Source organism: Myotis myotis, unplaced genomic scaffold (genome assembly GCF_014108235.1).
Source record: "Myotis myotis isolate mMyoMyo1 unplaced genomic scaffold, mMyoMyo1.p scaffold_m19_p_21, whole genome shotgun sequence".
Lineage (NCBI taxonomy): Eukaryota > Metazoa > Chordata > Mammalia > Chiroptera > Vespertilionidae > Myotis > Myotis myotis.
Window position 1 is genome coordinate 6,556,980 of NW_023416326.1, and position 13,738 is coordinate 6,570,717.

The 13,738-nt window shown below is 45.1% G+C and overlaps 1 protein-coding gene across 4 annotated transcripts in view; it reads right to left on the reverse strand.

Annotated features, from left to right (window-relative positions):
* Positions 1-9,139, reverse strand: part of MIA3 (MIA SH3 domain ER export factor 3) — a 34,343-nt gene extending 25,204 nt beyond the window's left edge. For 2 of the 4 annotated variants that reach the window (XM_036354684.1, XM_036354683.1), the window contains exons 1-3: positions 8,966-9,139; positions 5,782-5,915; positions 2,644-2,730 (exon numbers count right to left, since the gene is read on the reverse strand). In XM_036354684.1, coding sequence (XP_036210577.1) covers positions 2,644-2,730; positions 5,782-5,915; positions 8,966-9,098 — 354 coding nt within the window. In that variant the 5' untranslated portion in view covers positions 9,099-9,139. The remainder of the gene's footprint in view (positions 1-2,643; positions 2,731-5,781; positions 5,916-8,965) is intronic. The other 2 variants (XM_036354682.1, XM_036354681.1) reach the window with 2 other exon arrangements.
* Positions 9,140-13,738: the final 4,599 nt, after the last annotated feature.

Sequence of the window (13,738 nt, forward strand, 5' to 3'; positions counted from 1 at the left end):
ATGTCTGTAGCCGTGTGTCACAAGAGCAGACTCTCAGCCTTGCCAATGACAGAGATAGCCTCAAGGTCATGTTTGGCTTAGGGGGCTTTTGTACCAGCCTCGGGCAATGACTGTTCCTCGGTAGCTGGGAGACAGGAGGCCGGAACCCACTTTTCCCTGGCTCTCTGTACTTTCACATGAATAATACTACCGGCTTCCCTTCACTCTCTCTTCCCCAGGGGAGGGATGACTCAGGCAGGTGGTGAGTTTGCCCTGCACCATCCCCGTTTTCTGTTTGGGACCAGCTGGAAGGAGCACGCATCCTCCCTCTTCTATGCTGTCAGTTAGAGGGACATCTCCCCTGGGAATAACCAACCCGCCACCCCCTGCCCCTTACTGAGCTCTGTCTCTGGCTGTGTTAGTCTGTCTTATTCTAGACGGCAATGTTCGGAAGTCCCTTATTTCTTCACACTGGAGGCATGTTTACCAAAAAGCTCCAGCAATAAATAATGGTGACAATTTAGCCTCCATCTGCCTGACTCCTTGGTCTCTCAATGTGTTCTGAGCACAAAAGGTGAAAAGTGAGGTGTCAGTGATTGGGTCCCCCAACTTCCAACATTGATACCTGATGTCCTGGGAATTCACCACGTAATAATGTGTCTAACTAAGCCGTGGGCAAACTACGGCCCGCGGGCTGGATCCGGCCCGTTTGAAATGAATAAAACTATTGAAATAAAAGACTGTACCCTTTTATGTAATGATGTTTACTTTGAATTTATATTAGTTCACACAAACACTCCATCCATGCTTTTGTTCCGGCCCTCCAGTCCAGTTTAAGAACCCATGTGGCCCTCGAGTCATTTTGCCCACCCCTGGCTAGCTCCTCTGCCATCCGGCTTTCTAAGCTGAACCTCTCTGCTGACCCAGCCAGAACCAGGCAGAATCCCCTTGCTGTCGGTTGGCTGAGTCTACATGGATTTTGTCTCTTATTTTCCTTACATTGGGAAAGATAAATCAGCTCAAGACGTATCTTATTGAAATACAGGTGCACAGGAAGTAAAATGTAAAGGAACAGAGAACGGTGTCGAGGGGGTTCCCACCTAATTATTACCACAAGGATAACTTGAAAACATGTAAGGGATATACGCTAAATCAGGATTCTTGGTGTCATTAAAATCTGCTTTCTAGACTCTCAGTAATCCTATATTCTTCTTTTCCTCCCTTAAAAACCCTATGGACATTAAAGGGGCCACAAAGGGAAAAGTTAAAAAAATCAACAAAGATAATTTTCTTCCCCTAACTAAACTTTCACATCACTCTGGGGAGGCCTAACCAGTGTGGTGGGGATAAAATATATTGCCTTTATTCAACACATGCATTTCTGAGCCATTTGCTTAACTGAGGGAAGCATGCAAAGGTTGGTGCAAGGAGAAGGCAGATTCCCAAACAAGTGAGGTCCCCGTGACCAAGGAATTGCTGTCTCCCACTTACCCCGAAGTCTCTTCATTCAGAGTGAGGCCAAACAGGCAGCAAGGCTGATTTTATGACCCTTGGGATCATCAGGAATTTTTAAGAATAGCGATGGCTCTAAAACGTCACCCATTCTGCCACTCTCATCTGAGAGCTGCTCTTGGCCAGCAGCTAGCACACTCTGAAGCAACTCCAAAGAGCTGCTCAAAGACTTCTGAATGAAAGTGGGCATCAATTATTATACATTTTAAAACTGCAGAAATAATCAGCAGAATGAGGATCTCAGAACACAAAATCCTCGTCTTGACAAAGCTATTTTAAGTCACTGCTCCCTAGAGGAGTGATTTATAGAATTGGTGCCATCGGTACCTGGTAGATTTGCGACAGGACTGCATCTGAAACTTGCACGTTCCCTTTTCCAAATCTAAAATACAACTATAATCCCTTAAGCCATTGACAGGTCAATGATAAGAAAATCCCTGTAAATCTGCATTTCTGGCCTAGTACATAAATTAGGGCTTGATCAATTTATCCTGATTTCTATCTACATAAACTAATAGCTATTCCTTTTGCTTATAAAAAGAATTATCTCATTTTAATAACTAAATGCAAAGAAACTGAATTCTTAACTTTTTTTCATATAAAATAACAAAGAAAAACCCTGTATGAGAGTACACAGCCTTGTATAAGATGTGCTTCAACGTAGATAACTATCAGATTATAAGTCTCCTAGATATTCTTTTCAAATTTTTCTTTTTTTTCTATTTTTAAAGGTAACCCGATTCTAAATTAAAATCTGAAACACAAACATTAACTTTTTTTTTTTTTTTTTTTTTTTACCAAAACACATTCAAAGACTTTAAAACATACAGCAGGTCCTTGAATAACATCTTGTTCAATGTCATTTCATTATCATGTTGTGAGATGCCATAGAAACATAACTCTTGCTTATATCAATTAGCCTGTGATAAAACTGGCTTTGTTTTATGTTATTTTGCTTAAAGTCAAAGAACCCATGGAGGACATTGAGTACTTAATGTAGTTAACAACTGATGAATTTGTAAGCCAAATAAATATAGGGTGTCCCAAAATTCACGCAAGATTTGCAACTGAATTGAATTGCAAATCTTCCATGAATTTTGGGACACTCTATATAATGGAGAACACCCACCCGCCCCCAAATCCACAACTTACATCTGCTGGAATTTGTAGCTCTTCTTTTGTGTATTTATGGACTATCTGAAGTAAATCCTTTGGAAAATATCCAAAAATACGCCCAACCTATGTAAAAAGAATGGGCAAAAGAAAAACTATCAATCAAAATTCTGTACCAGAAATATAAATGAGAGAAATGTAAATGAGAGGAAATATACAAATGGATAGGCAGATATAACCACAGAAGTACACAGTCACTATGATTACAAAGATTATTAATCCAATTAAAATTAAGCATATAATATTGCAAAGCCAACTTTCCAAAACCACTTATGTTTTCTTTCAATACTCAGCTTAATGCTAAACACAGGGCACATAAAGTTAGGTTTTGAAGTAGATAAAAGATCTGCACAAGAAAAGACTGTTGTATATTATGTGATTAAAACTATGCAAATCAAAGCTGATTGGAAACACAATTCCATGTAACCTCTAGCAAGAACTTACCTGTACGTTTCATAGCACTGCTCACAAACCAGTACGATGTCTCTCTTAAACCAATAAACACCAGTCATGAAAATTAATAAGTAAAAAATATAAAATTTCTGAAATGTATTGATCAACACAACAAAAAGCGAACAAATGTTTATTGATATTTATGGGTTGTACTAGCTTTTTCAAAACCTAGATTTTCCAGGTATTTGGGGAGAACATGAAATTCATACTAATCTACACATCAGCTTTAGTTTCATGCAGAGAAAACCTCTGTAGAAGACGATCCCACTTATCTACAGCACTAGCAGCTAAGGTTATACTAGGAAGCGTGTCCTCTTGGGAAACATACACTGCCTGTTACTAGCTGCAGTCTGAAAGAGAGTGTTAGATCTCTTCCCAGTCATTCCAGAAGGAGACTGATAGGCGATCAAATGCACGAAAAGAAAACAAAAGGCTATCTTATCGCTAACTCCTAAGATATCCTCATTATGAGTGCTCTTGTTTTACCTGGCAACTACCTGAGAGCCGGTGTTGGTGGTAGAGCAGTGCCTTGGAGATTAGATAAGCCAGGGCAATTAAAAACTGCCACATTGGCAGCTGAAGTCTGAAATTCTAAGAAACCAAAAAAGACGGTAGGATGAAAACTAAGAAATAGAAAGAAGAATCATTTGAAAGCCAAGGAGAGAGAGTTTTAATTTCATTAAGTGTAAGGGCCACAAAATGAGAGAGGAAAGTGAGGGAAAAGATCCTTTTCTCCTTCTCAGGAAAATTTTATTTAGAGAGAACGTGCAAAAGGGGAAAAAATCAGATCTGTAGAGAAAGGAAATGCATTTATCTTTGTGTCATCTTTGCTATATAAAACTTTATTTTTATACTGGGCGGGGTCCCCTTTCTTATGACCTGACCACTCCCCAAAATGTTGCAGAATCATGGGCCCTCGTAACTAGAAATAATTTTTATATCTAATTGGCTTCCAGCTATCATCCCTGCCAGGGAACTGCTACTGATTTGATTTGGGGGCGGGGGGAGGGGTGGGAGGGAGCAAAATATTTTTTCAAGAGAACAAATTCTGCATAGCTACTATGCGGACAAATGTCAACGCCACCGCCCTGAAAGGAAATATTCAAAAGGAAGATGGGCCCTTCCATTTCAGAGCTTTTGATTTCATAGGAGCTAAGACAGCACACACACTAACTAACTGCAATGCAAAGCAGAGAAAGCGGTCCCACAAGCAGTGCCAACACAGTGTCCCCTAAACAATTAGCAGACGGCAAAGACCCCGCTGGCCGGGTGCAGAGGGCAGTGCTTCCCACAGAAGGCAGGATGAGAGTTGGGCCCGGAAAGAAGGCAGGCTTTCTAGACACGAGTCAGGTGGTGAACATGAGTGTGGAGGTAGAAAAATGCAAGTTGAGGTCACTTATCCAAAGGCTCACACTTGACCACCAGATTAAAACTGCAGCGTAGGGACATGGAAAAAACCCTCCCAGAATAAAGATTACTAAGAAATCCCATGTGCTAGACTTGAAAGAAACAATAGATTCTTCTTTGTAGCAAACGATCCAACTGGGATTCTGCCTAAATGCAAGGATTGTCCCTGCCCAGTTGGCCTTTGAAGATTCCTCCCTGGGAATCGGGAACGCCGACAAAATCAACCTGCTTTTCCCCATGGAGGATTCTCAAGCCTTATTTTCTGTTCTTTGTTTGGTGTTTTATTGAGATTGAAAGCTTTCACAGTTGGGACTGGATATTTCTCGAAGTTTGGACAACCCCAAGGACATCCAGGACTATTGCTACTTTCAATAAACACATAGTCCACACATCACACTTTTTAAAAAGGACAAGAACTCATAAGCCTCCCAATCAGCTCACTCCCAGTGAAGCTCTTCATTCAAAACACCACAGCATGATGCACTCACTGATTGCCATGTCTGCTATCAGGACAACCACGGAACTGGGTGGAATCGAGCTGCTGGGGGGACTACTGGCAACAAGTGTCCGAAAAGCAGGAAGAGGACGACCCAGAAGTCGCCAATAAACCAAACAAGAAGGCACACGGTGACAATGACATTTTGGTTTTTTAACAGACTAAGAACAGCACACATGGTTAGGTAACTGTTCCCAGAGCTGCCAGTCTTTCAAATATTCATAATTTAGTAAAAAAGAAATGTACACAAGACCAGCTTTCCTCGTGAATGCCCGAAACCCTATCCCGCACATAGCTTACAGGAATAAGTCTCAAACCCATGAGTCCTTTCGTTTTAAAGCTACGGAATTTCAGGCTGCGCCATTTCCACCTTTGCTGTGTATGGAGCACGCATGGCTGAGAAGGCCTTGAACGTGATGCTGAGGAGCAGTAGCTGGAAGCAGTTCAGTTCTATTTAGGAAATCTCTGCTGAGCCCCTACTCTGTGCCAAGCCTGCTGCCTGCTGGGGACACACAGCAGAGGACGGGTTAACGCCATCCAGGACCCCAAGGAAACAGTTACTTAAATCGACAGCGCTAAACGAGTCCATACAATGTCAGAAAAGAAAGCATGTCATTTTCCCCATCTTCTTCCTGGCAGAATTTGCATGTGGCTCACCAAGTCAGCAGGTTCTAAGTTGCAATCCTTTTCTTTTTCCTGAATAAATCTCTTTGGGTGATGAAAAAGGAAAAGAAAAGAAACGATGTCAAATTTTTACTTACAGTTCCAGCCCAAACTTCCGGCGAGGTCCCCGCCAGCTTATAGTAGACATGGACATGGTCTCCTTTTTTAAAATTCACAAAACGACAATCTGGGCCGGTAAAGTCTTCCAGAGCCTCAGCCCGGTACATCAACACTGTATGTAAAGAGAGCAAAGAAATAACCAGAGATCACCATTCGACTTGCACAGCGCATATTGATCGATCAGTAAATACGTGAACCCACTGCAAACAACTTTCTCTGGTACTGTCTGCAATCGATCACTTTCAAGTCACATGCTCCAAGCATCTAAAATCTTTAGAGCTTTATCATTGTAAATCAGGACATCGCCTGCAAGTAGACAGGGCAGAGGGAAACTTTCACTGGTTTTCTTTATGGAAAATGCTGAGAAACAAAAACCAATGTGTCCACCACCACCAAAGGCTGGTCTCAAATAAAACTCTTGGTTCCCTCTCTAACTTGCAAATCCTCGATCTCTGCTGTTTCATAATCATAAAAAAGCTTCATTTTGGCCGAAACCGGTTTGGCTCAGTGGATAGAGCGTCGGCCTGCGGACTGAAAGGTCCCAGGTTCGATTCCGGTCAAGGGCATGTACCTGGGTTGCGGGCACATCCCCAGTAGGAGATGTGCAGGAAGCAGCTGATCGATGTTTCTAACTCTCCATCCCTCTCCCTTCCTCTCTGTAAAAAATCAATAAAATATATTTTAAAAAAAAGAGAGAGACTTGATAGTCTTAAAAAAAAAGCTTCATTTTGCAACTGGGTAAATTCAAGGGCAGATGCTGACTCTCTTAAGCATGGCTGCATGCAGAGGTAGTAGCGACTGGGGAGAGCACCCAGGAACCCCCAGGGGGTCAATTAACTTGAACTAACCACGAAAAGGCACTATTTAAGTGGCTCTAACTGCTACCACCCCACAGTAAACACTGCCAGTTTCATTTGTGGCCAAGTTGTTCTTTCCTTACAATATCTAGGTAAATCAACTGGAAAGGATGTCACACCCTATGTGACAGATCCAATCACATGACAAGGTAATGTTTCCTGAAGGTAAAGAATGTTTACTGGAGCCAACATTAAGAAGGTTTCAGAACCAAGTTAAAATAGCCTTATTTACCTGTTGCTATAAACAAAACCAAAAGTGGACATCACCTGTGGCAGGGATTAAGCAAAACTTGTGAATACTGTTCAGTAGTTGCCTTCTGTCTTAAAATGCAGGACTTAAATCACACCCGATCTAGAAACTAGTGGAAGTATTTTCCTTTTTGTTGGCCAAATACACAGTTTCGCATATAAGATGAAATGGACAATAAAGGCAATTAAGTAGCAGAAGAAAACGAGGATGAAATGGAAGTAATACTTTTCCACAAGGCAATTAGCAATAAATGCATGAAATCGTATCTTTATGTATTAGAGGGACAAACATAAAAAGGGTTATTTGGATTTTGAAGCTAAGAATCTCATTACTTTAATACATGCCATCAACCTAATTCAGATATAATTGGGTGAGAGGCCAGACGGAAGGTGACAGACAATTTAAGACTGGGGACTCTACGACAATTGGAAATAGCAATGTTTCTCTCGGTCCCCTCAACAGATCATTGAGGGTTTCTCATCATAATGGGATGACACCATAACGCAGGCTGTAGAACAGCTATCTGAAAGCACATGCGTACTACACGGCCCCTACCCTGCCTCAGCCGCTTCCTGCTGCGCTTGGTGACATCTGGTTGGACACATGCCATGTGACCACTTACCGGCCTTTCCAATACCTTGTCTCCCACTGAGAAAGCATCGCCATGTGATTCTCCAGGCAACGGGTTTTGAGGAACTCAGGTGGGATTGCGCTTGGAAGCACAGAAGAGCGGCTGTTCGCGGCAGCCAGCCCCGCTTGCTAATAACCCGGCTTTGCTCCGAGAGGAAACTACAGGAAAAACCGTGCAACTGCGCTGCTTTTGTAGCGTTTATTTACATGGGCCCCAGGGTTACCTCCAGGAAAGGCGCTCCAGGGATACAAACTCCAAATGATGAAACTGGTTTTTGAATAACGCCACTCTGCATAGAAGCAGCTACCCTGTAGGCCGATGGCCTTTCCAGAAAGATCGTTTTCTATACCTTCTGATGACTATTTAGGAACGGCCTTTTTGGAAGCGGTAATTCGTAAGTTAAGGCTATTTGAGACCGGCTGGGAGACTGCAAGACTGATCCTGGTTCGGCAAACACGTAGCCTCGGAGATCCCAACAACGCAAGGGGCTAAGGGTAAAGCTGGCTGGGTTTATGCAACCCTCGGAGTAGTGAACATAGTATCACTGTTACTGTAATAATCCTCGCCATCGGAGAATGAAGATCTCTACCCATCGCACCCCCCCCCCCCCCCCCCCACCAATCTGAGGCAGGGGAACAGTTCCGCTTCCTGCACAAAGACGAGGAGGCTGTGGGGGTCCCAGGTGGCCGAGGCAGATCCTCCGACACTTTCAGAGCCGAAGACTGTGGCCTTGCCGGCGCCCTCCCCGCCCGGCTGCCGGCAAGACTTCCGGCACCGAAATGACAGGACTGAGGGAGAGCGGGATGGAGACCCTGGAATGCACCGCGTGCCGGGACTCTGAGGCTGTCCCAACCCCAAACTCCAGTATCCGTCCAAAAGGCGGGATGCGCCCCAATCCGAGCGAAGCAGAGGGCACAGGGGCAGCGCCCTTCCCCAAATCTATCATCAACGTGGAGCAGGGCATCCGCCCGGCGAGCCCGGAGCGCATCTGCCCGCGGGCAGCACCCACCCGGTCCCGCCGCGGGGGCAGGAAGGCTCTCCGAGGCAGCGTGGGAAGCCCGGGGCCCGCAGCGCGCCACCCCAGCTCCCATCGGAGCCGGGCAAACGAGGGGAGCGGACGCCGGGAGCTGCCCCGGGATAACGGGGGCCATCTCCAACCCCCCCCCGCCCCAGTCCCCTACCCCGATCAGCAAAGGAAAAATAACACGCCGGCAACAAGTGGGAGGCGCAGACCCCGCGGCCGGGGCCTGCTGGCCCGGGCGCCCGCAGAGCCGCCGGGGACACACGCCGGGACCCCGGGCTCGGCCCCCGACCCCCGGCGCGGCGCTCCGCCCTCCAGCCCCGGCTGCGCCTCCCCGGCGGCGTGCGGGCTGCCCCGCTCCCGCCCCCGCGCGGCCCGGCCCCGGCGGCCCTCGGGCACTCACTGCTGCATTCCTCGTCCGCGCAGAGCTTGTGCGTGGAGAAGCGCCGGCCCGTGTCGGGCTCCAGCCGGCCCGCGACCCGCCAGGGCAGCCCGAGCAGGAGCAGGCACAAGGGCAGCCCCGGCGCCGCAGCCATGTTGTGGTCACCGCGGGGGCCGGTGACGCGGAGGCTGAGGCCCGCGGCGCCAGTGGGCGGGGCCAGGGCGGAATGGGGCGGGGCCGGGGCGTGGAGGGGGCGGGGTCCGGCGCGAGGGGCGGGGCCGGGCGGGGTTGAGCTGTTGGGCTGACACGTCAGCACCGGCCCCGGGAGCGGAGGAAGGGGGTCTGGGAGGAGGACCGAACTGCCTTCTCCGCTCTCCCCGCACCTCCGCCCCGCGACCTGGGATCCCTAACCTCCCACCTGTTGGTGCGATGGCGCGAGGTTCACGCAGCCTCTCGTTTCTGACCCGCACCCCCCATTCTTGGTTTGGTACCTCCTTTTCCCAACTATGAAATCCCACCCGCGGCCTGACACTGTTCGTCCCTGTTTGGAGTCTCCATCCAGGCACCGAGCCCGCCCCCTCCGAGGGAGTGGAGTGGTGTGTTGGCGAGGTCATCAGAGCAGGTGGCGGGTTTGGTCTTCTGAGGGGGCCTGGGAGATGGAGATGGGCAATGGGTCCCCGTGCTGAGATCTGCGGGTGCTTGGGCTTTATCCATAGGGAAGAAGTAACTGAACTCAACACAAATGTGTTGAGCTTCCATTTTATGCTGCCATGTCATGCCAGGCACCGGACAAAATACTGGGGTGGCGTGCAAAAATATGTAAGTCAAAGACAAGATATCTGGCCCTAAGGAAGCCCACAATTCAGTGGAAACCAACTGGCATAAAAACGACTAATGATGCTGTAACTGGTTTGGTTCAGTGGATGGAGCGTCAGCCTGCGGACTGAAAGGTCCCAGGTTCGATTCCGATTCTGGCCAAGGGCTTGTACCTTGGTTGCGGGCACATCCCCAGTAGGAGGTGTGCAGGAGGCAGCTGATCGATGTTTCTAACTATCTCTCCCTTCCTCTCTGTAAAATCAATATATATATAAAAGATATAAAAAAAAGACTAACGAATCAATGTCAGAATAGGCGAGAGCTAATGGCAGCTAATATTATTTTCCTTGGGAGAGGGTAAGTTATTCTAAGGCCTTTATATGTATCAATTCATTTAATCTTCAAAACATTTTTTGGTGTGCTGCGGACTTTTAGTAAGTAGTTTATGTGTGCCACGAGATGAGAAAGGTTGAAAATCGCTGATCTAGAATATACAAAGGACTCTTAAAATTCAGTAATAAAAAGACAAATAACCTGACATGTTATAAACCAGGTTAATCCTAGTAAAGGTCTTGGTTAAAAATAAAAACACTGTGATTGGTTGCAATATCGTGAGTCAAAAAAACAACAAACACACATTTCTTTACCCTGTCAAGTCAGCCTGCACAGTATCATTTCCTACCCGGCATCTTGAGGTCTCCCTTTCTTCTCTCTTCCCAGATTTCGGGCTTTTGTGTCTATGGTCATCCTGTGTGGTCAGTGTCTAGGAGACCGGCCCACCTTTTACACCTGTGCCCAAGGAGCCTCCATTGGGCTCCACCTCTGAGGGTGGAGAATGACTCCCGATCCTCATCATATTATTTAGAATGGAAACGCCTACAAGATCAACAAATCTCTCCTACTAATACCAATCATCTCTCTTAGTAAGAATGGGGGTGGGGTGGGAGGGAGAAAAGAACCCTGGCACACAATAAGTGCTAAAATGTGTTTGGGTACAAATTCTAAGCACTACAGAGTTCAAAGGAGTGGGATTTGAGTTTGTCTCAGTGAGTAAGTAGGATTTAGATTCTAAAAAGACAGGAAAGGGCAAATTGAAGAAAGCAACATAAGACCAAACAGAGCAGGAAGTAATTTTTAAAGGCCAGGAAGGAGACCTACTCTTTCTAGAGCGAAATGACCCTATTAAAGAGAACTGGGAGATAAATTTGGGTGGCTAGGGTAGGTCAGCTTATGAAAATCAAGCACAAGAATTTAGACTTAGTAGAGTCAAAGAGAGAAAGCCATCAGACTTGAAGTAAAGGAGTCATAAAACTGAAGTGAACTTTAAGTAAATATCCTATTCTGACAGCCAGGGAGAATGGAGTTTTGTGTTAAGCATGGCTAGTAGGGTTAAATCCTTCCCCACCATCAAAAAGCATGTCCAAGCTGTGTCAAAGGGTCTGTTCTACTAGGAGTGAATCATATGCAAGCCAAGGTCTTCTATCAGCATGTTCTGTTTGTCCAGTCCTGGTAAATGTCCCCATTTCTATTGTACAAAGAAAGAAAGGCAAACATCTGAAACTGCCACTAGTATATACAGTAAGCTCATATGTAAGTTCCGGTTTCCGGCTCTGCCTAATTTACCTTGGCGCTATTTTCACAGAAGTCAAATATTTGGTGCTTTGATACAAATGCAGAACAAATTCCAGGGTGGAGCCTGTACAACTCAACTTCCACAGTGTAGGCTGGCTTATCCATTACAGTTTTCAGGTATGAATTACTTTCTTACAGGACAAGAGTGGAGGCAGGGAATGTAGTCAGAAGAATTAAGCTAGCTATCAGGAGTGCAATCATGTGACCCTAGGCGAGTCATCAAATTTTCTGTGTCTTAGATTCCTCATCTATAAAATTGGGGCTAAATGTTAAGACTTCATGGTGTTTCTTTAAGAAGCAAATAAGATCACATATTAAAGATTGCCCATTTATGTTGTTTAAAAATTTAAACAGCAAACATATCTGGCTCTTAGCCAACAGCGATAGTTGATGGTGCAACGAGAGTCTCAGCCAATCAATGACTTGGTCACAAGGGAGACATTTTTAGATGGAACCTACCCTGGACACCTCCCTTTTTACTAAAAGTCAGCATGACAGGTAACAACCTCCCAAGCCGTGCTTGGCAGTTCAAAGGCGCCTCCTGAAGGAGATACTAAGAACTGAGAGGAAGAAAATAGGCTCTTGATGTAACACAAGCAGAGACAACCTGTTAACAGATCACACACCCAGACTAGGCAAACCTCCTGAATCCTCAGCATTTTAATCGACACATTCAGTATAAAATTAGGAACAGGAACATAAATGCCATCACGAAGACTATTCAGGTGTGGATGTCGAGCAATTGCATACAGGAAGAGTAAGAGTTCCCTGCAAGTATAAAAGTATATCCCTATCAAAAGATGAAGAAAAAAAAAGTTCATCCTTATTTAAATATGCATCGGATAGGAAATGATATGGAATGCATTAGAGAATGAATGAATGACATCAAACCAGAATGATTAAATAATGGATCTAAACCTGATATTTCCCTTACGTCTCACTGACTCCCAAGACCAATGCTGTCCAATAGCAATATGATGCCAGCTACAAATTTAAAATTTCTACAAGTGACATTAGAAAGGTAAAACAGCCCTAACCGGTTTGGCTCAGTGGATAGAGCGTCAGCCTGTAGACTGAAGGGCCCTAGGTTCCATTTCTGGTTGTGGGCACATCCCAGTGGGGTGTGTGTGCAAAAGGCAGCTGATCGATGTTTCTCTCTCATCTATGTTTCTAACTCTCTATCCCTCTCCCTTCCTCTCTGTAAAAAATCAATAAAAAATAAAAAAGTTAAAAAAAGGTAAAACAAAGCAGATGAAACTAATTTTAATAATACATCTTATTTAATATAATACATCCAAAGCATGACTGTTTCAATTTGTAATCAATGTACAATTATTAACGAGGCATTTGACATTCTTTATTTTATTTGAAATCTGGTATTTTACACTTACAGTGCATATTAATTCAGACTAGACACATTTAAAGATAGCACAGCTCAAGAAGGCAGGGATTAAAAATTAACATCAGGTCCATACATTTGTACAGATCTGTACATTATTCTGCATATACTTATTTTAACAAGATGAAAAGCTTAAAATTTTGTTTTAGAATTTAACATATTTTGGCCAAGCTCTTTTGGAAGTTTTGCAGAAGGAGAAAGAAGGATGGTGGTTATCTCAAGATCCACCAATTTTTTTTTTTTTTTTTTTTGTAATCAGAGGTTGAAATTATTGTTCGGGATATTTGAGAATTTCATTGCCATTTCAGATGAATCTGAAGACCTTAATAAAAAGCATAAGATACAGTTATCCTTATGCTCCTAGTCATTAAGTGCTAGCTATGCATTTATTGTGTATTTCTCATAATAATCTCACACACATTTACCATTGGCCTCTGCGTTGCCAGGGCTGTCTTGCCTAGGACTCCTCGGCTTTCCGTTATTTCACACTTCGCCACCCTACTTTCCACCCCTATTTTATAAAAAGTTTGTCGATGGTCCTCATGACAGCGACTCCAGGTGTCAGCAGAACCACCACTGCTGAGACGGGAAAAAACAACAACAGTGTTGCCCAACCTTTGGGGAGATAGTCAAGGGTCCCATAAATTCAAAACTTAATTTTAAGAAAAGAGAACAATGGTTTCAAGGAAGCAATGGAAAGGCTATGCAGATTTGCTGTGCTCGGACCACCAACCACTTGCCAACCAGTCGCCCCAAAATCCATTTGCAACGAAAGTCTCCCATTATTCCCACGTCCATAGACTAAGGTGCAAATCTGGAGTGAGCGCCCTGGGAGGGCGGGAGTTCGCGATCACTTCCGGGTCACCTGGGCGGGGGAACGGGCTGGGGGGTGGGGTCGAGCCGCTGACAGCCAAGACTGCGCCGCCGTGGAGGAGTTAGGGGCGGGG